The following is a 26,005-nucleotide window of genomic DNA, read 5'->3' on the forward strand; positions in this document are numbered from 1 at the left end:
ACATAGGCAAAACATTCTCTGACATAAATCATAGTAATCTTTTCTTAGGTCAGTCTCCCAAGGCAATAGAAATAAAAGCAAAAGTAAACAAATGGGACCTAATCAAACTTATAAGCTTTTATACAGCAAAGGAAACCATAAACAAAATGAAAAGACAGCCTATGGACTGGGAGAGAATATTTGCAGCAATGCAGCTGACAAGGGTTTAATTTCCAAAATATACAAACAGCTCATACAACTCAACAGCAAAATAAACAACCCAATCAAAAAATGGGCAGAAGACCTAAATAGGCATTTCTCCAAAGAAGACATACAGGTGGTCAATAGGCACCTGAAAAGATGCTCAACTTCACTAATTATTAGAGAAATGCAAATCAAAACAACAATGAGGGGACTTCCCTGGTGGTCCAGGGGTAGAGAGTCTGCCTTCCAGTGCAGGGGACGTGGGTTCGATTCCCTGGTCGGGGAAGTAAACTCCTACATTCTGCGGGGCAACTAATCCCACGTGCCACAACTACTGAACTCGAGTGCCTCAACTAGAGAGCCCGTGTGCCGCAAACTACAGAGCACACGCACTCTGGAGCCCACGCGCCACAACTAGAGAAGAGAAAATGCGCACACCACAACTATAAGAAGCCCGCTCACCACAACGAAGAGCCTGCACTCTGCAACGAAAGATCCCACGTGCCGCAACAGAGATCCCACGTGCCACAACTAAGACCCGACGCAGCCATGAAAATAAGATAAATGTTTTTTTAAAAAAAACAATGAGGTAGGGGCTTCCTTGGTGACGCAGTGGTTGAGAGTCCGCCTGCCAATGCGGGGGACACGGGTTCATGCCCTGGTCCGGGAAGATCCCACATGCCACGGAGCGGCTGGGCCCGTGAGCCATGGCCGCTGAGCCTGCGTGTCCAGAGCCTGTGCTCCGCAACGGGAGAGGCCACAACAATGAGAGGCCCACGTAACGCAAAAAAAGCACAAAAAAAACAATGAGGTATCACCTCACACCAGTCAGAATGGCCATCATTAAAAAGTCTACAAATAATAAATGCTGGAGAGGGTGTGGAAAATGGGGGACCTCCTACATTGTTGGTGGGAATGTACATCAGTGCAGCCACTATGGATAGCACTATGGAGGTTCCTTAAGAAACTAAAAATAGAGTTGCCATATGATCCAGCTGTCCCACTCCTGGGCATATGTCTGGAGGAAACTGTAATTCAATGTTCACAGCACCCCAATGTTCATAGCAGCGCTATTTACAATAGCCAAGACATGGAAGCAACCTAAATGTCCATCAACAGATGAATGGATAAAGAAGACGTGGCATATGTATACAACGGAATACTACTCAACCATAAAAAAAAGAATGAAATAATGCCATTTGCAGCAACGTGGATGGACTTAGAGATTATCATACTAAGTGAAGTAAGTCAGAAAGAGAAAGACAAATATCATATATCACTTATATGTGGAATCTAAAATATGATACAGATGAACTTATTTACAAAACAGAAACAGATTCAGACATAGAAAACAAATTTATGGTTATCAAAGGGGAAAAGGGAGGGGATAAATTAGGAGTTCGGGATTAGAAGATACAAACTACTATATATAAAATAGATAGACAACAGTATGTGTGTATATATATATATATAACTGAATCACTTTGCTGTGTACCAGAAAGTAACCCAATATTGTAAATCAACTAAACTTCAATTGGAAGGAAGGAAGAAAGAAAGAAGCTCGGAAAAGCTGTACAGGATGAGATTTTATAGGCAGAGGGAACAGGAACAAGGAGGTTATACTGGGCATTTGCTGATTGGTTAAAGCATTTCCTTATATGGAGCAAAGGAAAATCTTGGAGCCTTGGATTCTTGGGTTAGGTAACTTCTGCTGAGTAGACAACTTATTGGTTGCCCTAGGCCTTTCTTTTCTGGGAGAGCAGAGCATAGAAACTTAAGTTTTGGTTTACTGACATGGGGATTTGCTTGAGCAACTTCATCTTGAGTCTAATGTGGTCCCTTTAAGAAAACCAATGTGAATCTTCCCAAATAAGAACTCTGTTAATAATTGCTTAATTTCAAATCTGTATGAATTGTGTGGCAGTTCATGTGGCAACTCTACTTTTAGCAATTAATAGAAATATCTATTATCTTTGAGAAGTTTGGTCTTAAACTTTGCAGCTTTTACAACCATGTCCCTTGCACTATATGTGACTGATTTTATAAAATCGTGAGAATATCTAATTCATCCTATGAGGAGGATTCACTTACACCTTGACTGAAGGCCAATCCCCTATCCAAAAGAAATTGAACCCAACTAGGAATCATTTATATTTTTGTTCGTAAAACGATGAGCTCTTAAGGGAAAATGCTACAGGAGGTGAAACTTTGTGACTGGCCTTTTGCAAGTAAAAAAGATTTACAAATTAAACTATTTCTAATTTGGGAATAGATAATAGTACTATTAGATTAAATGTTTTTTTTTTCTTCATCATGCCAACAGTTTGAAACAGATGGGCTTTTCAGCCCATTTCTGACTTTTATAAGTGGTCTGACCCACATATTTAATATGCACAACAGTATTTGTCTACAATTGTGCCTGTATGTAGTCTTAAACCAACTAAGCATTCTGTGTTCTAACATTCTGTAGGGCTTAGAATCTGACATCCCAAAATTCTTTTTTCTTTTCTTAGAACTCTTTGTTTTGAAATAGTTTTAGACTTACAGTAAAGTTGCAAAAGGAGTACAGAAAGTTTCTCCATGTTCTTTATCTAACTTCTTCTGATGTGAACATCTTACATAGGTATAGTACAATTTTCAGAACCCAGCAATAAGAAGTGTAGGTACAATATTATTAAGTAAAATATTCAGTCACCAGTTTTCTGTTCTGAATCCAATCCAGGATCCCACATTGCACTTAGTTGTCACGTCTCCTTATCCCAAAATATTTTAATCATCCTCAGCTTATATCTGAAGTAGTTCTAGGCTCTGAAGAACAGAGAAAGGAAAAAATCTTGTATTTATAGATTTGCTGTAAGATGATTAGCATGTCTCATTTCTGAGGCCTCTGCTTGTTCTACCTCAGCCTTTCATGTATGCGTTGGAGAAGGGCTATAATGCAAGCTCTTCCTTCTTGAGACACTAAGGTTATTATTGAAAGCGAGCCTTGTTTCCCAAAATATTTTATACAAGTCAGCTCAAAACAAATATAGGCTGTGTTGACCTATTTTGCTGCCTTCATTAAAATATGTGCATATAGTATTATAAGATTTTATTAAACACTTGTTTCAGGTTACTTTTGAATACATCCATCTAATTTTGCTTCCTCTAAAAGTACAGTAAATGGTGGTTGTGTCTGTGTGTTTTTAGGAATATAAAAAATAAGAACAGGAGAATTAATCATTTTGGAAGCTAGAAAGCAGATGGCCAATTAGTAACTAACTTAGCAGACCCAAATGAGTTTATCCCTAAGCCAGTAGTGGGAGAAAGCTGAGAAATGATTCAGTTTATACCACAAAAATTTGAATTTCAGAAACATGACTCCAGGGACTTCCCTGGTGGTCCAGTGGTTAAGACTCTGCCCTTACACTGCAGGGGGCATGGATTCTATCCCTGGTCAGGGAACTAAGATCCCACATGCTGCATGGCAAAAATAATAATATAACCAAAAAATAAATTGTTTTTTAAAAACAGTTCTCTCAGAAACACGGCTCCAATTCGATTTGGCAGACTTCTCTGGATAACCTAACTCAAGAGGAAGGACTTAAAGATGCATGAGTCAGGGGGTTCCCCAAGAAATTGCTTACCTAACTGAACCTAGAATGAATCACAAAGTCATCAAGCCCCTCTCTCCCACCCACTCAGAACTTGCAGTCAGTTTTTAGCTACTTTCCCCACCACAATTCTTAATTATGATCAAGGCAACCAAGGATTACTAGATACCTGGGGAAAACCTACAACATGGAAAATAGAGAATGAAAACTAACAAACGAAAAGAGAAATTTGGAAGAAAAGGAACCCCTTTCTCCTCAGAAATTACCAAAACAATAATTTATATCCTCAGAGAGATAAGAGAAGGTACCGCATCCACTAAACAAGAATGAAAAGCTAGTTTTCGTTTGTTTGTTTTATTTTTGGCTACGTTGGGTCTTCATTGCTGTGCGCGGGCTTTCTCTAGTTGCGGTGAGCGGGGGCTACTCTTCCTTGCGGTGCACAGGCTTCTCATTGCGATGGCATCTCTTGTTGCAGAGCACAGGCTCTAGGCGTGCAGGCTTCAGTAGTTGTGGCTCGCAGGCTCTAGAGCGCAGGCTCAGTAGTTGTGGCCCACGGGCTTAGTTGCTCCGCGGCATGTGAGATCTTCCCGGACCAGGGTTCGAACCTGTGTCCCCTGCACTGGCAGGCGGATTCTTAACCACTGTGCCACCAGGGAAGTCCCTGAATTGCTAGTTTAAAAGGTGAGGGGAATGGGGGGTTCAGAGAAGAAAAATGAGCCCTTGAAATTAAAAACATGTCAACAAAATGAAAAAACTTCATTGGAAGGTTGAAAGATGAGATGGAAGAAAAAGAGGTCTCCAGTCTCTTATCCACAATTCCAAAATCTGTAAAGTTCTGAAAATCAATAATTTTTTCATAAGTTTGCAGCAAAACTCACAACATATGTATAGTCTTTATCACATTTATGTGAATATGCTTATATTTTGCTACAGAAATATCACTGCTCCACATCTCATTGATAGTGTTACATACGGGTTTACACCATTACTGCCTTTCTAAAAATCCTAAAAGTTCTGAATTCTGATACACATTTGGTCCCAAAGTTTTCAGATAAGGGATTAAGGACTTATATCCCAGAAAATAGAGCCAAAAGACAGAGAGATGGAAAATACAAGAGATAAGAAAGTTAGAGGATCAGTTCAAAAGATCCAATATCTAATAATACAAGTTTCAGGAAGAGAGAAAGACAAAATGTGTAGGGTAGGAGTCATCAGCAAAATAATTCAAAAAAGGTCCCAGGACTGAAGGATATTAATTTCCAGCTTAAAAGAGACCACAGAATTCTCAGAAAAATAGAACAGTATAAAACAAACCCACATTAAAGCCTGTCACTGTGAAATTTTAGAGCACTGGACATATTTGGATAATCTACAAACCAGAGAGAGTGGGGGAAAAGTCACATACAAGGAGACAGGAGTCATAATGCCTTCAGATTTCTCAACAACACTGGAAGGTAGGCTACAGTTGAGAGTTACCTTTAAAATTCTGAAGGATTTTTTTTTTCCCAACCTGGAATTCTATACCCAGTCAAACTGTCATTAAAATGGGAGGGTAGATGTTTTCAGACATGAATCAGATTCTCAAGAAAACTTTGCTAAATTTAATTTCCTTTTCTTCTCCTTCAGCCTCACAGAGGTGAAAATAAGAAATGAAGACACAGACAACAAGAGGAAAAATAAATATTGGAGAAAATGGATAATCCATAAATCAAAATATTATTCCTGAATTAATCAAGAGATTCCTTAGTATCTCAGATTATGTATTAAGTCTTATTATGATAGAGACTTAGAAAGTAATACTTCATCTTGTATTGCCCAGGGTTCTTTTTCAGACCATAACAGAACATTTGTTTACAATGTATAAATAGTCACAATATTTCCATTGTTTCATAGGGGAGTCAGAAAACTAAATCCATTTTCCAGTTACAAGAATTTTTAAAGGTCACTTAAAATTTTTTTTTTTTAGTCCTCACTTCTAGAATGAGGTTTTGAGACTTACAAATCTGATTTGCTCTTCAGTGTCAAGTGCCCTGGGTTTCACCTCAATGAAGTAGCCCTCACTGGGGAGGCCAGGGTGTCTGAAGAGTGGACGTGTAGGCTTTAGTCACATGATTGCATTGAGCAGGACCACTGCTAGTCCTCACTGTAAACAGCCCACAGACTCCAGCCTCTTCTGTTTCGCCCCCTGCCCAGTGAATCACGTAGGTCAGAAAATGACCACAGAAGGGAAGAACACAGAACGTTGGGAGGTTATTTATATAGTCAGTAAAGTTGCTCAGCAGTTAACAATAGAAAATAAAGCAAACCAGCACTGTATTGACTGAGATTTTTCTCAGAACAGTTTAACTGTCCACTTTTCACAAAGATACAGCCTTAAAAACTTCTGTTTACTTCTGCTCTCTGATTTGTGTGTTTCAACAATTAGTAATCTATAGTGAGGTAAACTTAAAGTTGCGAATGACAGGTGGGAAATAAGATCTCATTTAACTACATGCAATGTATATTCCCTATTCCTATTTCCACTATGTACAGAAATCTGCTTTTCGGTCTCTTTGAATATCAGTTTAATAGTTCTCTGGCTTTGCTTCCTTCATGAATGTCAGTGTGCCTTTGCTGGTTTTCTTTCCTCTCCATTTCCTCCCCTTCATGGCCTGACCTGCTCCTGTTCCCTCGAGGCATAGAATACATGTCACCTCTTGTATAGCTTTCCCCGCCCCTTACCCCATGCCTACCTCCACCTTCAGGCGGGGGTCCTGAGAAAGTGGAGCATGGGATCCACACGGGTTCTTCATTCTAATGAGATAAAAAGAAGAGAGCATGAGTGCAGTGCTAGGAAGGGGGTGGTTTAGCATATGACATTGGGCCACCTGGTTTTTAATTCCTACTCTGCCACTTAATATGTGACCTTGGGCAATGAACTTAACCTCTCCATGCCTTAGTTTCTTCCTTTGTCAATTGGAGGACAATAATAGTACCTGTCTCATAGATTACTGTGAGGATTGAAGAAAATAATACATGTAAAGTACATTCTTATATAGAGCTTAAGAACATGTACTCTGGAGCCAGGCTGCCTGTCTTCAAGTCCCTGCTCCATTACTTAGGCAGTCTTTCTACTCCTCAGACTCCTCAGATGGTTGCTAACATCTCTGAGCCAAAAGTGCCTCTGAATCAGATTCTTTTAGCTGAACACAGGGTCAAAAGGAGGGAATCCATTCTGTGTCTTTTAAAAAAACAAAAACAAACAAAAAAGCAAAAGCTACTGTTAGGGTTGTTGAAAGAATCACAATTAACATATGTAAAATACTTAGGCCAGCGTGTGACAAACAGTTAACACTATTTAAGTATTATTTATTATTGAAAGGCGTAGGTAAGGGTCTATCTTACAGTATGCACTCTACTCAATGCTCCGTGGTGACCTAAATGGGAAGGAAATCCAAAAAAGAGGGTATATATATATATATATATATATATATATATATATATACATGTAGCTGATTCACTTTCCTGTACAGTATAAACTAACACAACATTCTAAAGCAACTATACTCCAATAAAAATTTTTTTAAAAAGTAATACTTGCTGTTTTACAGGGAATTCCCATTTTTCAACAAAATTCAAAATAAGAAGTGGAGAGAAGAAAGGGTCTGGGGTTGAAAGAGAGGAAAGCGAGTTAAAGCCATGATAGGATGCCACTACCTCCCACCCGAATAGTTAAAATGAAAATGACGATACTAAAAACAGCTGGAACTTGCACACACTGCTGATGGAGTGTAAGTTAGTACAGCCACTTTGCAAAACTGATAGTATCTTTGAAGGCTGAACCTAGACATATCCTTGATCCAACAAATCCAATCCTAGATGTCTATTCACCCAACAGAAATGCCTGCTCCTGTGCGCCCAAAGATGTGTAACAATATTTATAGGAACATTATCCTTAATAGCCAAAAACTGGAAGCAGCTCAAATAAATTCTGTATGGTTATAAAATGTACAACAGTGTGTGTGTTATTATGATGTGTAAAAGAAGCCAGACACAAAAAAGTACATAGTGTATGATTCCTTTTTTTAAGTTCAAAAATGATAGAACTAATCTATGGAGTTAGAAGTCAGGATGGTGGTGATCCTTTGTCAGGGGAGTAGAAACTGGAGTGGGCCCACAGGTGATGCTGGAGTTCTGTAGCTTAATCTAATTTGATGGTTACGTGAGTGTATTTTCTTTGTGAAAATTCATGCAGCTGTATTCTTATGACTTATGCATTTGTTAGCTATGTATGTTAAACTTCAATTTATAAATGTATTTAAAATCAGAAGGCTTAAGAATTTTGGAAATAATGGTTCACTTTTTCTACTTGCTAAGTCTCCGGAGAATTAAAGATTTCATACTTTTAAATAATGTAGGTGTTCACCACAAGGCTGGAAAATTAACCAATTTGGCTTCTTTTTCATCAATTGTGTCTTCTGGACTGTAAAATAATATTCTCAAGAACAGAAATTAAGTACCTCAGGCAACATACTTGGAAGTAATGGTTAGTTTTCATTTATCCTGCCACCTCACATACCCTTTTACAGACTACATAGTCTACATATATAAGCTATACATAAAACTATGGTTTGGAGCTAGAATCGGTCTTTTTAACTTTTCTCTGAGTGATAACACTGTCATCCTTCAGATCAGATCTGGTGGTTTTAAAGTTTGATTGAAGAAAGAGTTTTATGTGATCCAGCTGTGAGATGTGAGAGGCAAGTTGGAAGGTGCTCGAATGAGCATCAGTTGTAATTGGTGCTTGTGCTCGTTGCTTTGGTGTCCGTGATGCTGCTTTTTAGTAACTTAGTGAGTTTTATCTTTGAATGGAATGTGTTTTGTTTAGTCTGCATTGTGCCCAGACTGAGGATTGAAAACCTTACACTTTCGCAGAGCATGGCTTTGTAGCTCTTTCCTTTCCTGCTATTTTTGTACCATGTGAATGTGAGGCACAGTGAGGCCACCTGCGAGGCCTGAATGGCAGGAGATAAAAGCGGCCATCCCTCAGATTGACACTTGAAAAGCTGGTATACATTTGGAGTTCATTCCTGTTTATCCTTTATATGTTAAAGTCTCAAACTTCATTTCAACATGGTTTAAACATCTCTGAGCCAAAGGTATCTCTGGTTCAGTTTCTTTTAGCTGAACGCTGGGTCAGAGTAGGGGGACCCATTCCGTGTCACCCAGAATCTGCTAGAGGGACTCAGTTCTCATTCAACTGAGATAATAAGAACAGCAAGTTCCACTCCTGTTTTAAGTGTGTTGGTTTAATCATATCATTGAGCCATCCAGTTTGGCATGCGCTTCACAGGGAATAGTAAAAACATAAGGTTCTTAAATTGTCAAATTAATACTTCAAAGTAAATGTTTTTTGAATGCCTAGAATGTATCACACCTGTTAGGTATTTGTCAAAAGTATTTCTCAACATAGCAATTTTTTGAGGACTTAACTGAAAAAGAATTAAATTAACACATGCCTAGGACATTGCAGAAGAGATTCATGATTTAAAATGCACACCCACACTCACCCATATTCTTTCACTATGGATATATACAAATCTAGCATTTATGGGTATGTAGTAGATTAGGCAGGGTCCCTTCAAGCCTTTCCCAACAGATTTTTCTAAATGCAACTTTGCTCTGGGCTACAGAAGGGTAGGTTCCCTTTGCTGAAGTAGCAGGAATCGCATAAATTAGGGAGGAGAGTACAGATTGGTTTCAGAGTAAGAAGCTTCTTCAGTTTTTGAGCAAAGGGCCCTTTGTCACTAGGTGTCTCCTCTTCATAAATAATGTTACAGTACTTTGGTAACCCAGTAGTCATAAACCCTGGAACTAATAGAGGGAATGAAATATAAAAATATTCCCTTATTTCCTGAAATGATGGACCAGAAATACTGGTATCTCCACAACTAAGTATTATACCACAGACTCTATATTTTCAAAATGGAAAGATCTCAAAAATAGGAACTTCGGGCTTCCCAGGTGGCGCAGTGGCTAAGAGTCCGCCTGCCGATGCAGGGGACACGGGTTCGTGCCCCGGTCCGGGAAGATCCCACATGCCGCGGAGCGGCTGGGTCCGTGAGCCATGGCCTCTGAGCCTGCGCATCTGGAGCCTGTGCTCCACAACGGGAGAGGTCTCAACAGTGAGAGGCCCGTGTACCGCAAAAAAAAAAAAAAAAAAAAAAAGGAACTTCTGTAAGAATCTAAGAACAAAGTACTATTTTTATTTTTTTAATTCATTATTCTTTTTATTTGTTTGTTTATTTATTTATGGCTGTGCTGGATCTTCGGTGCTGCACGCAGGCTTTCTCTAGTTGCGGTGAGCAGGGACTACTCTTCGTTGCGGTGCGTGGGCTTCTCGTTGCAATGGCGGAGCACGGGCCCTAGGCACGCGGGCTTCAGTAGTTGTGGCACGCAGGCTCAGTAGTTGTGGCTCACGGGCTCTAGAGTGCAAGCTCAGTAGTTGTGGCGCACGGGCTTAGTTGCTCCGTGGCATGTGGGATCTTCCCGGACCAGGGCTCGAACCCATGTCCCCTGCATTGACAGGTGGATTCTTAACCACTGTGCCACCAGGGAAGTCCCAATGTACTATTTTTATATCTTGTTTTCCTAATGTATCTCCGTGTGATCTTTTTTTTTTTTAATTTATTTTATTTTTTTGGCTGCATCAGGTCTTAGTTGCGGCACGCAGGCTCTTCATTGTTGTGCATGGGCTTCTCTCTAGTGGTGGTGTGCAGGTTTTCTCCTCTCTAGTTGAGGCACGTAGGCTCCAGGCCACTAGGGCTCTGTAGTTGTGGCCCATGGGCTCTGTAGTTTGCGGCACGCGGGCTCTAGTGCGTGAGCTCAGTAGTTGTGGCCCATGGGCTTAGTTGCCCCATGGTATGTGGGATCTTAGTTCCCTGACCAGGGATCGAACCTTCGTCCCCTGCATTGTAAGGTGGATTCTTTACCACTGGGCCACCAGGGAAGTTCCTCTCCATGTGATCTTGAGCAAGTCACTTAGTGTTTCTAGTATCTCCCACTTTACTAATGTACTATAAATATGCAAAAGACCTAAATTTTTTGGTAAACTATAGCATTTTGAACACAGATAACATCTTTGGTTTTTTTCTCTTTGAAAGGACAGCTGTAATTTTTGCTTAAAGACACACTGTTTGAGAATGATTGGGGTGGGGGAGGACTTCAATTATTTTATGTAATTCTTGTGAAATAATTGTATTTATTTTTCCCTTAATGTTGTTTATTTCTTTGCTTAGCAGACAGAAGGGGGCGCACAGACAGAAGGCCAGCAGTCACAGACGCAAAGTAGTGAAAATTCAGAGAGTAAATCTACCCCTAAACGCCTGCATGTCTCTAATATTCCTTTCCGCTTCCGGGATCCTGACCTCCGGCAGATGTTTGGGGTAAGTCTCTGAAGTCCTTTTATGGTTTTACAATGAAAATATACTTTAACTCACCAGATGTATTATTAGTCATTACTACTTTAGGGTAAAATTACAAGTATGTTGAGAAAGATCCTGAGGTAAATCATTATTTTCATCAGCCTTTAGAAACTTTCCCATCTCCTGGCCTATTCTAGACATTATCCTTGCAAATTCTCACATACATAAGATGACTCCACAACCCAGTTTGCCTGGGACTGAGGGGTTTCTTAGGATGTTCAGAAAACCCAAGCACTGAAATCAGGACAAGACAGTAATCCCTGCCTTTCAAAGGGTCATGAATTAAGTAAAATCATATCTGTGATCTAAAATCAGGTATAGGGGGTTAGTTTGCTGCCTGGCGTGTTCTTCCAGCTGTTTACTTCCTCCCAGAATCGCTGTCATGAAAACGAAGTATAATAGCAAATATTTAAGTTACTCAGAAATGAATGGCTGCTGAGAATCTTAATTCTTTTTTGGGGCTAAGGTGTTGTTGCCTGTTTTAATTTGATCAAACACTTAACTTGAACTGGGAGTAAGAAATAATTGATTTTTGTTTTAATTATTTGGATAGCAGCCTAATGCTTTGTCAGAAAAGCAAATGCCCTTCTTTAAGTCTCGGTTGTGGCCACTTCATGGCGACAAGACCCTGGAGCAGAGTTCTGTCACTTACAGCTGACTTCCTGGATGTGTTTTCTACACCAAAGGCAAGGCCAGGGTTGAGATTTAATGGTATTTTTGAAGCACTGGAAGAGCTTTTCAGCATGAAATGGTAGCCAGCTATTCTCCAGCTCTACAGAAAAGAGAGCAACAGAAAATATAAAGGGCAACGTAAAGAATTTTGGTTACAGCACTTCCCTGGTGGCACAGTGGCTGGGAGTCCGTCTGCCAGTGCAGGGGACACAGGTTCGAGCCCTGGTCCGGAAAGATCCCACATACTGTGGAGCAACTGAGCCTGTGCACCACAGCTGCTGAGCCTGTGCTCTGGAGCCCGCAAGCCACAACTACTGAGCCCACATGCCACAACTACTGAAGCCCGCATGCCTGGAGCCCATGCTCCACAACAAGAGAAGCCACCGCAATGAGAAGCCTGCACACTGCCTCAATGAGTAACCCCCGCTCACCTCAACTAGAGAAAGCCCACACGTAGCAACGAAGACCCAACGCAGCCAAAAATAATAAGTAAATTTAAAAAGAAAAAAGAATTTGGGTTATGTTTAAGAAGAAACTTCCCAGGAGTATGAGTTACTAGGTTCTCTACTGAATTATCAGAGATAATATGGAACCTTAATCTCTGGAGGTCTGTGAAAATGGAATGCATCCTCATCTGTCAGAAGTGTTTTCTCTGTTGAGGCAGAAAAATAGTGTCCACTAAAGATCTGCCTAGGCCAGCTGTCAGTGATTTCTTGAAATGTATAATGCCCTTCTCATACGACACTAAGTGCAAAAAAAAAATAAAATTTTCATTGCAGGCGATACCTGGTTGCTGTCTTCTTCCACGTAGTTAGTACCTATCAGTGTTTTAGAAGGACAGTAGCATTGGTAAAGAGCAGAGATTCCATGTTTTATTTTATTTCCATTTTATTACCTCTGCAAACTTGATGAGTACCTTCTTTTAGTCTCATTTTCCTTAACCAGTTCTTACTCTGGAAGGTTATTATAAAGATGAATTAGAAAATGTAAAAGAAAACAAACTCTAAAATACCATACAAATTTCAGTTTTTTTGTTTTTTTGTTTTTTTTTAAATCATTTGGATCGGTTTTATTTATTTATTTATTTGTGGTACGCGGGCCTCTCACTGTTGTGACCTCTCCCATTGCAGAGCACAGGCTCCGGATGCGCAGGCTTAGCGGCCATGGCTCACGGGCCCAGCCACTCCGCGGTATGTGGGATCTTCCCAGACCGGGGCACGAACCCGTGTCCCCTGCATCGGCAGGCGGACTCTAAACCACTGCGCCACCAGGGAAGCCCCAAATTTCAGTTTTTTGGATAGACATAGAAATAAAATAAAGTGCCCTCCTTCCTAAAATAAGACATTTTCCTCTTCCCTTGATTTTTCTGATTTTCTATTAAATGGTGAAACTGGAATCAAGTCCAGAAGTCTTATTCTAGAAAACTTGGGCTCTTAATACATGTTTTTTTGATAAAGATAGTAATGATTCAACCCAATAAGAAAACATGATCTCTGTTTTGCTCTTTTCGTTTTTTAGTTTCTTCACATTTCCCAAAGTCTAGTTTGAAATCCAAGTGAAATAGATAATTGGGTCTGTGAGTCTAGTTCTCAAAGGGAAATGTGAGCCAAAACGATATTGGAGATTTACTGTACATTCCTTCAATTCAGCTCATTCAGGTATTGATTAAAACAGGTAGTTTTATCACCTTATATATACCTCTCCTCCAGATAATTACTGTGTTATTTGTATGCCCCTCTAATCAGCTATTTAGCTACCTAGCAATAGAGTTATTTAGGTGGTGTATTTTTAGCTTTGTTTGATTTTCCAAATGTTAAAATATTTAACTAATTTCGAAACGAAGTTATTATTTTAAATATTCTAGATGATGTTTATTGCAGAAATATTGAAGTGGCAAATAAATATCGATAGAATCATCCATAGTGTCCATGAATGTTTGGTATGCTGGAAAATGGCATGTAGCCTATGGAGATAACACATATATATTTATTGATTGGGAAAGTTATTCATAGTATATGAAGTTTAAGAAAAGTAAACACACACACACACACGCGCGCGCCTAAGGAAAAGCTGGGAAGGCTGTGTACCAAAATGTTAAGGTGTTGGGATTGCAGATGGTCTTCATTTTTTGTTTTCCCTTTTCCTTTTTGTTTATCTATATTTTCTATTTTTTTTTTAGTAAATGTGGTTTACTTTTATTTATTAAAAAGAAAAAAAAAGGAAGGCCTTACTTGTTAGTCCAATAGTTAAGACTCGGAGCTTCCACTGCAGGGGGCATGGGATGGGTTCGATCCCTGGTCAGGGACCTAAAATCCTGCATGCCGTGGCAGGTGCGGCCCAAAAAAACAAGAAAGGGAAGAAAAACAGCCATCAGTAGTATATCTTTCTACTTACGATTTCAAAAGTTAGAGATATAGTTAGGAAAACCCCCAGTTCTTGTCCATGTGAAGAAGCATGTAATACAGTGACGCTGTGAATAACTTCTGAAAACCGCTTCCGCTATAAAGAGGTGAATAATGCGTGAGTGAGTGAATTAAAAAAGGAAAAATTATCAGCTCAATGATGAGGAAAAATCAACAACTGATATTGGGACCTACCAACAAATAGAAACATGGATGTTAAATAAGTAGTTTAAAGAAAAAAAACCACCTCTTCCTCTTTCAGAAAAAAGTAAAGTATATGGATAAAAAGCTGAACATGAGTAAATGTTTTTATTTTTGTCTCTGCAGCAGTTTGGCAAAATCCTAGATGTAGAAATAATCTTTAATGAACGTGGCTCTAAGGTAAGCTCCATTTCAGTGTTGTGTGCTTGGTTTCTTTTAGTTTTGTTTTATTTAAAATAGTAAATAGTCAGAAAACTTAAGCTGTTTTTCAAGCCTGCAAAAAGTATCCCAGTGAGCTAGCTTGATTAGGTTACCTCTAAACATAAGCCACTGCGTGGCCAGATTTCTCCTGAATCTTTCTTAAATTGGGAGAGTGATGGTGTAGAAACAGGAGAGGTTTGAGGGGAGAGTGTGGACGTAGGGAAGAAAGGCTGTAGGAGATGTCAGTCCTTTCTCAGATTTAAATTTGGCCTAAGCTTCTTATTGTAAAGGACGAGAGAGAAGACTGGAAAAAAGTGAAATTTTGTGAGAATTCTAGTCTGAATTCTACCAGAACAGTTCAGCTTTTAAAAATCGAACTTCAAAATGACATACTTAGAACAAATTTAATATTTCAGTTGTTCAGTTGACTTGTTCTCTCTGTTCAGTAAATTCTGATAAAGCTTGAAAACAGGGAGTAGTGACTCAGGTATTCACTGTGGATTTCCTCCTTTAAGTTATACCCAGATAGGCAAGCTTCAGGACTGAGAGTCACTTCAATTACAAATACAGTGAGTTGGGGTTTTTTTGCATGAGGATGAACATAATAATTTACTGTTTTAAATTCCCAATCTGTATGATTTAGAATTTTTATGCACTAAAATAAGCAGCAGTGCTTTTAGGAATGAAGGAATTGTAAAGTCTTACAAATGGTGTTGTGAAAAAATATTTGATGAACTGAATTTCAGAATGTTTTATGTGAGAGTTTTCTTCTTCCTCAACAAATGGAATACACTCCACAGACACAATCAGCTGTGGGCAGGCTTGTAAATATTTACCTTGCTATGTTCAGTTCTACTTGCATTTTTAGGTTAGACCAGTTTTTGAAATTAATTTTCATTTGGTCATCCCTACTGAACTTTGAAAATAGCCCTTAGCTATGATTAAATCTCTTAAGAATGTAATTTGAGAAGAGCTAAATAAAGTAAATAAGTAAGCTACTATTTACCTCTCTTAATTTCCTACTCCAAATTCACCATACTTTGGGAACTAATAACATATCTACAGAGTTATATATACTTCCTGCCCCCATCTGTACTAATAAAAATGTTTGTGCTTTCCTAATGCTTCTGATTATTATTCCCTTCCTTTATAGAATGCATCAACACTAAAAGTGTTTAATTCTGACTATAATAATTATTTGTTTATTATTAAAGAGGTAATTATACTCTAAGCTTTCAGTTTTCAGTTAAAACAAAAAAAGATTAATTATGCCTATACAGAACTTTCTCCAGCACTTAACTTGGTAAGTATTTTTAAAGTGAAATCTATTCAAACTGTAACCAGTAAAACTGTTTATACTTGTAATTTCCTCACAGTGGATTTCTATTCTTTTGTTGTATAGTTTGCTGTTATTTTTTTGTGAACTTTTTAGATACAAGATAGAAAAATGACAATGGTTTAGAGATGAGAAGCACATGAATGTGAAATAAACACATGAAGATTATTGACCACACTGTTTATCTGAACCAGTATAGTTTAAATGCTTTTGGTTTTAAGTGTTCGCACTTAAAACATTCTTAGCTAGACTAACAACCGGAAGCCCAATAAAATTCTATCAGGCATTGAGGACTTTGCTCCTTACCAAGAAAATAATTTGATTGAATTCTTGTGAAGCAAAGGAAATTGATCTTTCTAAGGCTTCTTTCATTGACTTCAAGGATTTGCCTACTGCCAAAAAATTTTTAATTTACCCGATTCAATTACTCCTCCCCTGTAATTTCCATTTTAAAATGACACAAGCCTTCCTTTTCTCTTTGGGGAATCTAAAAGTATATGCTGCCTCTCTCAGCTTGATGCTGTGTCCTCACTGCCCTTTTTTCTTTGGGCTGCTGAAGGGTAGACAGACTGTGTACTAATTGGAAAATGTTTTTAAAACAAAGCACAGAATTCAGAATTGCCTTGGACCTGCCTTCTAGAACTGATACAAAAACCTGTCTTCATCCTTTGCCCTTCTTAACTGCTACCTAAAGTTCTTAGCTGGAATGGGCTCATTAATAGAGATTTATTTTGGAGTCAAAACCTAGATGCGTCTTCTGGGATCCACCTGAGATAAATTAATGAGTACTTTTCTTTTTGTAAATTAAGTTTAGTTTCTCATTACTTTTGTGTCTGGGGTTGACTATAAAATTACAACATGTCTTGAAAGGAGCCAGAGAAAAGGAGACTTATATGGTCCTATTGGTTAGCTAAGAATTGCTCAGTCTTTTAACAGAGTGCTTTTCTGTACAGAAATTAGCTTTATTGAATTTTTTCTGAAGCAATAATGGAAAAACTGACAAGTTTTTAGAGATAAGTAATACTTACATGTAAAACAGTATTTAACCAAGTGACTGCAAAACAAAAAGCAACTCTTTATTACCATGTCTTATTTTTTATGAGATCGTTGGCCCCGGGTTTGAGAATATACCCCCTTAAAAACATAAGTGAACACTGTCTTGCTGCATGTCCATTCCTTCCCTGCCTGCTAGTAGTCTACCTTTCCACCTTGCCTGGAGAGTAGAATTTCTGTGTTCCAGAAAGTAGTTGTTTCTTTGTTGTTGACTATTTTCCTTTTTTCTTCTTTGACCTTCATATTCTGAATTTGGTTTTTATGAAATGAATTTATTTTGTTTACATGCATATACATACATACATATTTATTTAAATTATTTCATTTGATTTTTGAAAGTGTTCTTTTTACTCCCTACTCCTTTGTAAAAACATAAAGTCAGCTGTATTTAGTTTTCTGTGATTAACTGAAGCAAAGATAGACTATCCTTTTGAAAATGTTTAATTAAGATATGTGATGAAAAATGATACCCCTTCCAAAAAGTTAACTAATGTACTCATATAGAATCTAGAAAATGATTAAACAGATACGCATAGCATTATTGATTCTCCAAATTTCACCAGTCGTGACAAAGTAGTAATACAAACAATAAGAAGTTAGTGTATAGGGAGAGTGGCCATATATCCTGGTTTATCTAGGATAGTCCCAGTTATACTTGTTGTCTTAGCAATTAATAATGTCCCCTTTCTCCCTCAAAGTATCCTAGTTTGAACAATAAATTATATTGTCATTCTCCTTATAGATCCTTTGAGTAACAATTTTTAAAAAGCACCCTTTTAAAAACCATTATAAAAGGAAAACATGACGTTTAATGAGAAGTAAGGGGGGAAAGCATACATAGTTCATTAAATGGAATAGTCACAATATTCTCATGTATTTCCTTCCTTTTTTCTTTTTTTCTCACATATTCTCACATAGAATCTTAAACAGAGCACTAAACAGTGGTCACCTAGTTCAACAGCCAATACTCTTGACCTTGTACTGTCTGCTAGACGCTTTTAGTAACTGAGCACTTGTTTTCAAAAGTTTATTTCACTGTTGAAATTCAGACCTTCCACCATCCTGTTCACTATCACCCAGTCCCATGACATTTTGTTTGTGATAATTATCAAGCTTATTTTAAAAAGAAATACAAAGATTCTAACATTTATATTTTCCATAAAGTTTTGTCAACATACTTTGAGTATACTTGTCACTTTTGAAGGGACGCGTTTTATAAATATTGAATGTATAGAAGCTCTTCTTCTTCACACAGTGTCAATTGTTAAGTCCTCTAAAGGACTGCAGAAGAGAGCACAGCAACAATTACTGAGATTTCTAGCAGATTTTTAGTTAATGTGTTTGCATTACTTCTCTCAGGTGGATTTCTGGAATGATGGGAATCTGGGTTTGGGTTAAGCTTATGTTTAGGCTGGAGTTAGGGAAGATAAAACCTCTATTCCCATTCCTCAGACACAAGAAATATGCTGTAATTTCTCTCCTATTTCCCTGGCTTTTGATTTTATGCAAAGGGAAATTATTTCTTTCCAAATATAGTCAAAAGACTATCTTTGAAATTGCACCGAGTAGGCCTTTGTGATTTTCAGTAAAATTTGATGGGTAATGCTGAGGTGAAATGTTTTTCATTATACTTAAAACTGAATTAACAGTGCATGTATTTCCGAAAGTCTTAGTTTATTTTCTTTTGCTACCATTTTATGGGTTTTAGTTTTAGTTTTCTTTTATTTATTTTTTAATTCCTGTGTTCTGGCCATACCCAGGAGAACCTTCTGGTTTTGATTTCTCCCTTAAAAGTTACATGGTAAATTTTCTTTCTCATTCTTCTGAGATGGAAAAATTCAAAGATTATACAAATTTAAAAATATTTTTACAATGCTCATCCTGTTGCTTGTTATTTACTGCAGTCTGAGGCCAGACTAAAAAGGTGACAGTTATTCGGCTCCTGTGTGCCCTTGATGACAAATGGATGTCAAGGCAGATAATAAAATTTTTGTCACACTCTGTAGAAGTTTTAACCACGACCATGTACCTGATAAACACAGCATCCCTCAATTTCCAAAAGACAGCTAAGATAGCTGGTAAATTGTGAATGTAGCACTGGTGTATTTAAATTGCTAACATAGAAGAACTTTGGGAGCTGAGAACTTCAGGTAAGAGTGTAAAGGTGTAGACCTTCCTTGCCCAGCGCAGCAGCCAAGTTGGCCACTTGGAATGTGGCACATCTCTAAATTGAAACGTGCTTTAAGTGTAAGATAGACACCACTTTCAAAGACTTAGCTCAAAAGGAATATTAAACATCTCACTCATAATGGTTTCATAATGATGCCATGTTGAAATTATAATACGTCGTATATACTGGGTTAAATAAAATACATTATTGAAATTAATTTCACTTGTTTTTACTTTTTTAATGTAGCTAATAGAAAATTTGAAATTATATATGTGGCTCATGCTGTATTTTTGGATATATTGGATAGTGCTGGTATAGACAAATGTTGCAACATCATTTTTTTTAATTTAAAAATGAAAGTTTACTTTTTGTTTATCTTTTATCTTCTTACATACCTGAAATATGTACTGTTAAGGGTCTGACTTTGTAGCTATTCAGACTGTTATTATGTTTCCCTTTTTGATACCTTGTATGATCCGTTTTGAAGCTCTTCTAAGGAAAATGTGTTAGGTTTAGACATAATTGTATTAAATTTTTTTCAAGGCAAGAGATCCAAATGACCAGAATTAATGTGAATTAGATTTCCAAGAATAAGGGAACATTAAACATAATTTCGTGGAAGAGAGTTTTCCTATTAGTAACTTTTTAAGTCTATGAATATCCTTGGCTCAATTTCTGGCACATTTTCAAAAGTGCTAAATTTTATTGAAGAAACAGTACATTAAAATTTTTTTCAAGCCTTATTTGAGTTAATATTCTTAAAACCAAGTTGTAAATGTGACAGATAAGCAAGCAAGAAGTTGAGTTGATGGAAAACCACCTGTTTGAAGTTTCAACTCAAGAGAAAAGTATTTAAGGACAGTACTCCAAAAATACTGGTTATGCTTCTCATCTTCCTAATCACAGGCCTTAATTCTGAGAGATATATACTCATTTCCTAGTGCTTCTGAGCAAATTATCACAAACTTGGTGGCTTAATACCACACAGATTTATTAACTTACAGTTCTGGAGGTCAGAAGTCCAAAGTGGGTCTCACTAGGCTAAAATCAAAGTGTTGGAGGGCTGTGTTCCTTCAGGTGGCTCTAAGGGATGCTCCATTGCATGCCTTTTCCAGCTTCGGGAGGCAGCCCACATTCCTTGGCCTATAGCCCCCCTTCCATCTTCAGAGCCAGCAACAGCCAGCCCAGCCTTTCTCAGGCCGCTACACTCTCCAATTCTGACTCTCTTTCCCTCTTTCACTTCTAAGCACCTTTGCGATTACATTGGGCTCATCTGGATAATCCAGGATAATCTCCCTATCGCAAGATCATTAATTTAATCACATCTGCAAAATCCCTTTTGCCATGTAAGGTAACATATTCACAGGTTCTGGGGATTAGGACATGGACAACTTTGGGGGGGCTGTTATTCTGCCTGACACAAGGTCTATTTATCTTCGAAGGAAAGAAAGAAATCCTATTACCTCTGTGTTTCTTATCAGGAGTCCCAAAGTATCAACAAGGCCTTCTGCCTCCTCTTTACGCTAGTAAATATGCCTGCAAAGACTGCTTCATTTTGGGGCTTCCCTGGTGGCGCAGTGGCTGAGAGTCCGCCTGCCGATGCAGGGGACACGGGTTTGTGTCCTGGTCCAGGAGGATCCCACATGCCGCGGAGCAGCTGGGCCCGTGAGCCATGGCCGCTGAGCCTGCGTGTCCGGAGCCTGTGCTCCGCAGCGGGAGAGGCCACGGCAGTGAGAGGCCCACGTACCGCAAAAAAAAAAAAAAAAGATTGCTTCATTTTTATGTCTTTGATATCTTGATTAGCATTTTCTTTAGTTTATAAGCACCTTTCCTTATAAAACACTTTTAAAACATTTAAAAGTGAAATTTTGTTCCAGAATACTGAAGTTATATTGAAAAAATCTTACACAAGCAGACTTTAATGTTAAACTTCGTCATATGCTGACTGTAAGATGCTAGCACTTATGATACCACACAGCCATTGTGTCACAGATGGTCCATCAACACATTACAGAAAGAAGGGTCATAGAACACATTTAGCAATTAGATTTGAAAGAGAAAACTAGAAGAATTGTAGGACTAATATAGTTTAGTAAATAGAATACTGAATTTTGGTTTCAAAGCTTAATTTCTAATTTTCTCACCATTAGCTGTAGGAAAAAGCTACATGGAAGGAAGAAGACCCTGTTGGTGCTCTGGGCCTTGTTGATGCTTGAATACTTAACCTCAGATTGGCTCAATGTTTTTACTTTCAAAAGGAAACGAACAGGTTTATCCTTTCTACCCCATGGGTGCAATTAAAAGACACACAAGTATGTGTGTATGTATGTGGGTGTGTGTAGTCATAATGCTAAAGTTAAAAACTTGTATATTAGCCTCTACATAATCTGCTGTCCAACCACTAGTTTATAATTTATTAATTTAACCCAGGGCATAAAATGTATAAGGCTGTGACAGTCCGTTGAAATACAGCTTATAGAACTTACAAAATGTGATATAAAAACTCATCACTATCTGTAACCTTTATTTTATTTATTTATTTATTTATTTATTTATTTATTTATTTATTTATTTATTTATTTATTTATTTAGTGGAACGCGGGCCTCTCGCTGTTGTGGCCTCTCCCATTGCGGAGCTTAGCGGCCATGGCTCACGGGCCTAGCCGCTCCGCGGCATGTGGGATCTTCCCGGACCGGGGCACGAACCCATGTCCCCTGCATCGGCAGGCGGACTCTCAACCACTGCACCACCAGGGAAACCCTGTAACCTTTTTTAAAAGGTTTAACTTTCCTATTGGAGGATTCTCCAGGATCGGATAGCTGGCTTCCTGTCTTCATCAGATGCTAGTGTAGATGACAAATGGAATAATTGATTAGTAACTTGCCCTTGTACACCTTGAGTTGTCAAAGTGGCTATAACATGTTGATATCAAAATTTGTTTCTGAAAATGTGTTCGCATTGATATTTTCAACACATGTACATTTTTAAAGAACATTTTGAATTAAAATTACCCATAGTATTCCATCCTAAGCTACATATATTTTAAAAAATTTCTGTCAGCTTAGCATTTCACTTTCTAGATATCCACATTGAAGGTAGAGATAATCCATTGGAATCCTCCGTGGATTGCCACCCAGCCATGTAGTCATTTAAATGCTGAGAAATCAGATCCTTCAGAATGATGGAGTTGCTTTTATAAAATCTTATTGAGCAATGCACATTATTTACCATCTCAGTTAAAAATATGTTTTGTATACATAGGAGTACTCATGGTATTAATAAGCAGCAAAGCAGAACTTCAGTGAAAGTAAAGGTTCAGGTTATCCTACAATGGCATATTCAAAGAATGCTAGAGGGACAGTGAAGCTGTTGAGACATGAGGACTGTCTCAGAAAATTCTAAGAAGTTACCACTCTACAGATATAAATAGCTTGAGAAAATTTTATAGTTGCAGAGTGGAAAGATAAGGACAGAGCACCTAGAATGAAACTGATATACTGCTTTGTCAAATAGTCCTATAGTATATAGTAAATCCTGCTGGTGTTGAAATTGATAGAATGATAATGACCCAGGCAGTCTTTTCAGATTTAATGTGAGCCAAGGAGTAGAGTGGGTTAACTCCCGGTCTCCTACTTTTTCTATTTAATAAATTAAAACTCCATGGTTGGTTTGTTTGTTTTTCAGCGTCTACAATGGACAAATAAATTAATCCTAACTCAGAGTAGCAACTGTATTGCTGTTTTATGGTATTCGTTTCCTATTAAATAGTATGCAATTGATGTCACTAACATATATCTCATTCCTGTTGCCTTTTTGACTATTCCTTTTTCTCTCTGCATATAGAAAAAACTAATACATTTAGTAGCAGATGTAGGCTTCAACAAAATTTAGGCAAATTTGGGTAAGCAATTTTCTGAAATTCAGCTGAACATATTTTTACTCTTGAGTGTCAGTCTGGTTGTTTAAAATTCACATTGAAGAAAAGTCATAATTGACCACTGCTTAGTGGTATTTTCGTTTGCTTAGACAAACATGAGTGCTCTCCTCTTCCACACCCAGTACCCACAGAATCAAGCATGAACACTGTATCTTAAATTATACCGTTCCCAGAGAAGTTGATGGTGCTATAAGCAACAGGCAAAGTGGGGCTAAAACGCTTAGACCGCCTCAAAAACTCATTATACAAGGTTTGCACCTAAATATCAAGTTCCATGTAGAAGTTACTGGGGAATAATAGATTTAATTATTTTTAGTATTATATAAAAGGATATGTATATTAGCAGCACGAAATAAGAAAGGTAGGATTTTTTAAAATGTTCAGATTCTCAGTTGAATAGTTTGACCCGAGTAACTCTATACCTTAATTTTGGTCTGGCCTCACATGCTTTATGTTTTATTTTATTATTGTTTTTATTGTTGTTAATTACATTATTATTATTATCACTACTACTACAGTTCTTTATTCTTTTATTGGATTTAATTTCCCTTTACAAAATATGCATGGACCAAAAATGTGACTTTGGGAGAGTATTGCTGAGTTGTTGCTGATGTCAGTTTCATACTGTGATATTTTTTTTCTATTTACCAAGAGATCAGTATTTCAATATAACGATGTGCATGTTTTCCCCCCTTCTCCCGCTGCATGCAGGGATTCGGGTTCGTAACTTTCGAGAATAGTGCTGATGCAGACAGGGCCAGGGAGAAATTACACGGCACCGTGGTAGAGGGCCGTAAAATCGAGGTGCATGTCTTCAATAATTCAATTTCTGGTTTATATTTTTATTTCTCTTTTTATGTATTGCCTCACTTATTTCACATTTGGAACCCTGTCTTGTTTGTGTTTTTGTGTCTCTGTGTCCTTTACCTTCTTGCACTAAAACGCGTAAAAGTAACACTTCTATCCTTCTCCCCCCTCCCATTTTTTGGTTGTTTTGGGGTTTTAATTTTGATTTACCTGTGTGCGAATGTATGTGTATTTGTTTTTCATTTACTTTTTTCCTCCAAAATGTTCATCCTTCTACTCTCTTGATTTTTTTCCTTTGCTTCAGTTTGCGAGACTCTGAATTCCTCTAATCAGGCCAAAATAAAACTAACTTTTAAAATGTCTACAAACTACCCAATTTAGAAATGTGTCCTATGATGAATCAAGGGGCCAGCCAGTATCCTCTCTTTCTCGGGAGGCCAGTTCGCCTCCACATGCGTGTGACAAGTAAGGAACAGAAGATCACAGAGGTTGGGGGCGGGGAGGAAAGAATCCAAAACTAATGTGGTTTTCAAATATATTTACTATCTAGAATTTCAGCAGTTACTGGAGGGTTGGGTGGCTGCCTGTGGAATGTGCTAGTACTGTGAGTGAGTCGGCCACCTGGTGCTCACCAGCCCTTTTCATAACGCAGTGAAGGTTAACTGGCTCCTTTCCCCTTTCCCAGTTTTTAAAAGTATGAAATATAAAAGCCACCATCTTGAGTAAGATGTCTGCATATTTTGCTTTTTTTTCCCCTCCCTTTCCAATGGTTTAGCATTTAGGGCCCTTCACTTGACTCACTCTTTCCATGGTAACTATACACAATGCTGGCGATGGTGCCCGTTGGCGGTAAGTGAAACAAAAGCACTAGAGAAGAAGCTTTTTTAAAATGTAATTACAAACAAATAAGAAAGAAAAAGTCCATCTGCCATCTCACATTAACACTACAAAATGTGATTTGACTTGCTCCTCTTCCTTTTCCTTTCCCCCTTTTATTTTCAATGCTGTTGAGTAATGCCGCCTGGACTTTGGATGTACACATTGTTTTGTAGCAGTCTGAGCTGTTTGAGTACTGACGTCATGGTGATTTTTTCCCCTTGCACATCTTACTCAGAGTTACTGAACTCCAGTTTGGCTGGTTTTATTAATGCACTTCCTGCCCCCACTTCCTTTCCTCCTTTTCCTCTTTCCCAGACCTCTGTTTGTAGCTATGACTGTTCTTTCTTTGCTCTTGACAGCTCTCTCTCCTGCCCGTGACAGCCTTCCTGACTTTCTCTCTTCTCTTCCCCGCTTTTTTGTTCTCCTTACCCAAGCTGTCTTCCTACCCTTTGCCCTAGTCCTTCCCCACCCCTTCTCTGTTCTGTGCAGCTATTGGTCTCTTTTGCTGACTGGTGGTTTCTGATTGGTTCTGGCCATTTTTCCTTTAAGTGCTTGGGTGCTTTCTGCTCTAGCAGCTAGTGGAAGCTCTTGCCCCATTCTAATCCTTGTCTGTGAGAGCCTCGCTCTTCACTTTCTCCTGTCTTTCCAAAATTGATTGTTTTTTTCTTTCTTTTATTTGTGTGTGTGTGTTTTTTAACTGCATGCTCTCAGTCTCATCATTGTTGTATCCCATTCTTTCTTTTAAATGTGAAATGTTGATATGATTTGGTGGGTCAAACTAGAGTAAATGGAGTTTCCAGCTCTTTTCCTCACATAGGAAGATCATCACTATACAAATCCTGAAAGACATATTATTAAAACATTTTTGGTTCCAATTCTACCTAAAATTGATGTGGTTTTTTTTTTTTTGATAACAGATTTATCACTATTCAAATTTACCATAATATAAATTCCCAGAGCGAAATAAGACATATTATATTTTGTATGTTTTATAATTCTTTTAAAAACTGGTCTGTTTTTATATACCTGACAACATAGTATATAACCAGGTTCTATGGTAAGGCTTTACCCTCCTTGCAAGAGCTTTGACGCTGGTTCTGACACTGG

The 26,005-nt window shown here is 38.1% G+C and overlaps 1 protein-coding gene across 13 annotated transcripts in view; it reads left to right on the forward strand.

The window, feature by feature from the left end:
- RBFOX2 (RNA binding fox-1 homolog 2) overlaps positions 1-26,005 on the forward strand; it is a 262,837-nt gene that overhangs the window by 209,636 nt on the left and 27,196 nt on the right. For 9 of the 13 annotated variants that reach the window (XM_079936667.1, XM_079936675.1, XM_079936670.1 and 6 more), the window contains 3 exons: positions 11,054-11,200; positions 14,641-14,694; positions 23,924-24,016. In XM_079936667.1, the coding sequence (XP_079792793.1) occupies positions 11,054-11,200; positions 14,641-14,694; positions 23,924-24,016 (294 nt within the window). The remainder of the gene's footprint in view (positions 1-11,053; positions 11,201-14,640; positions 14,695-23,923; positions 24,017-26,005) is intronic. The other 4 variants (XM_079936672.1, XM_079936671.1, XM_079936674.1 and 1 more) reach the window with 1 other exon arrangement.

This window comes from Stenella coeruleoalba (assembly GCF_951394435.1).
Source record: "Stenella coeruleoalba genome assembly, chromosome: 11".
Lineage (NCBI taxonomy): Eukaryota > Metazoa > Chordata > Mammalia > Artiodactyla > Delphinidae > Stenella > Stenella coeruleoalba.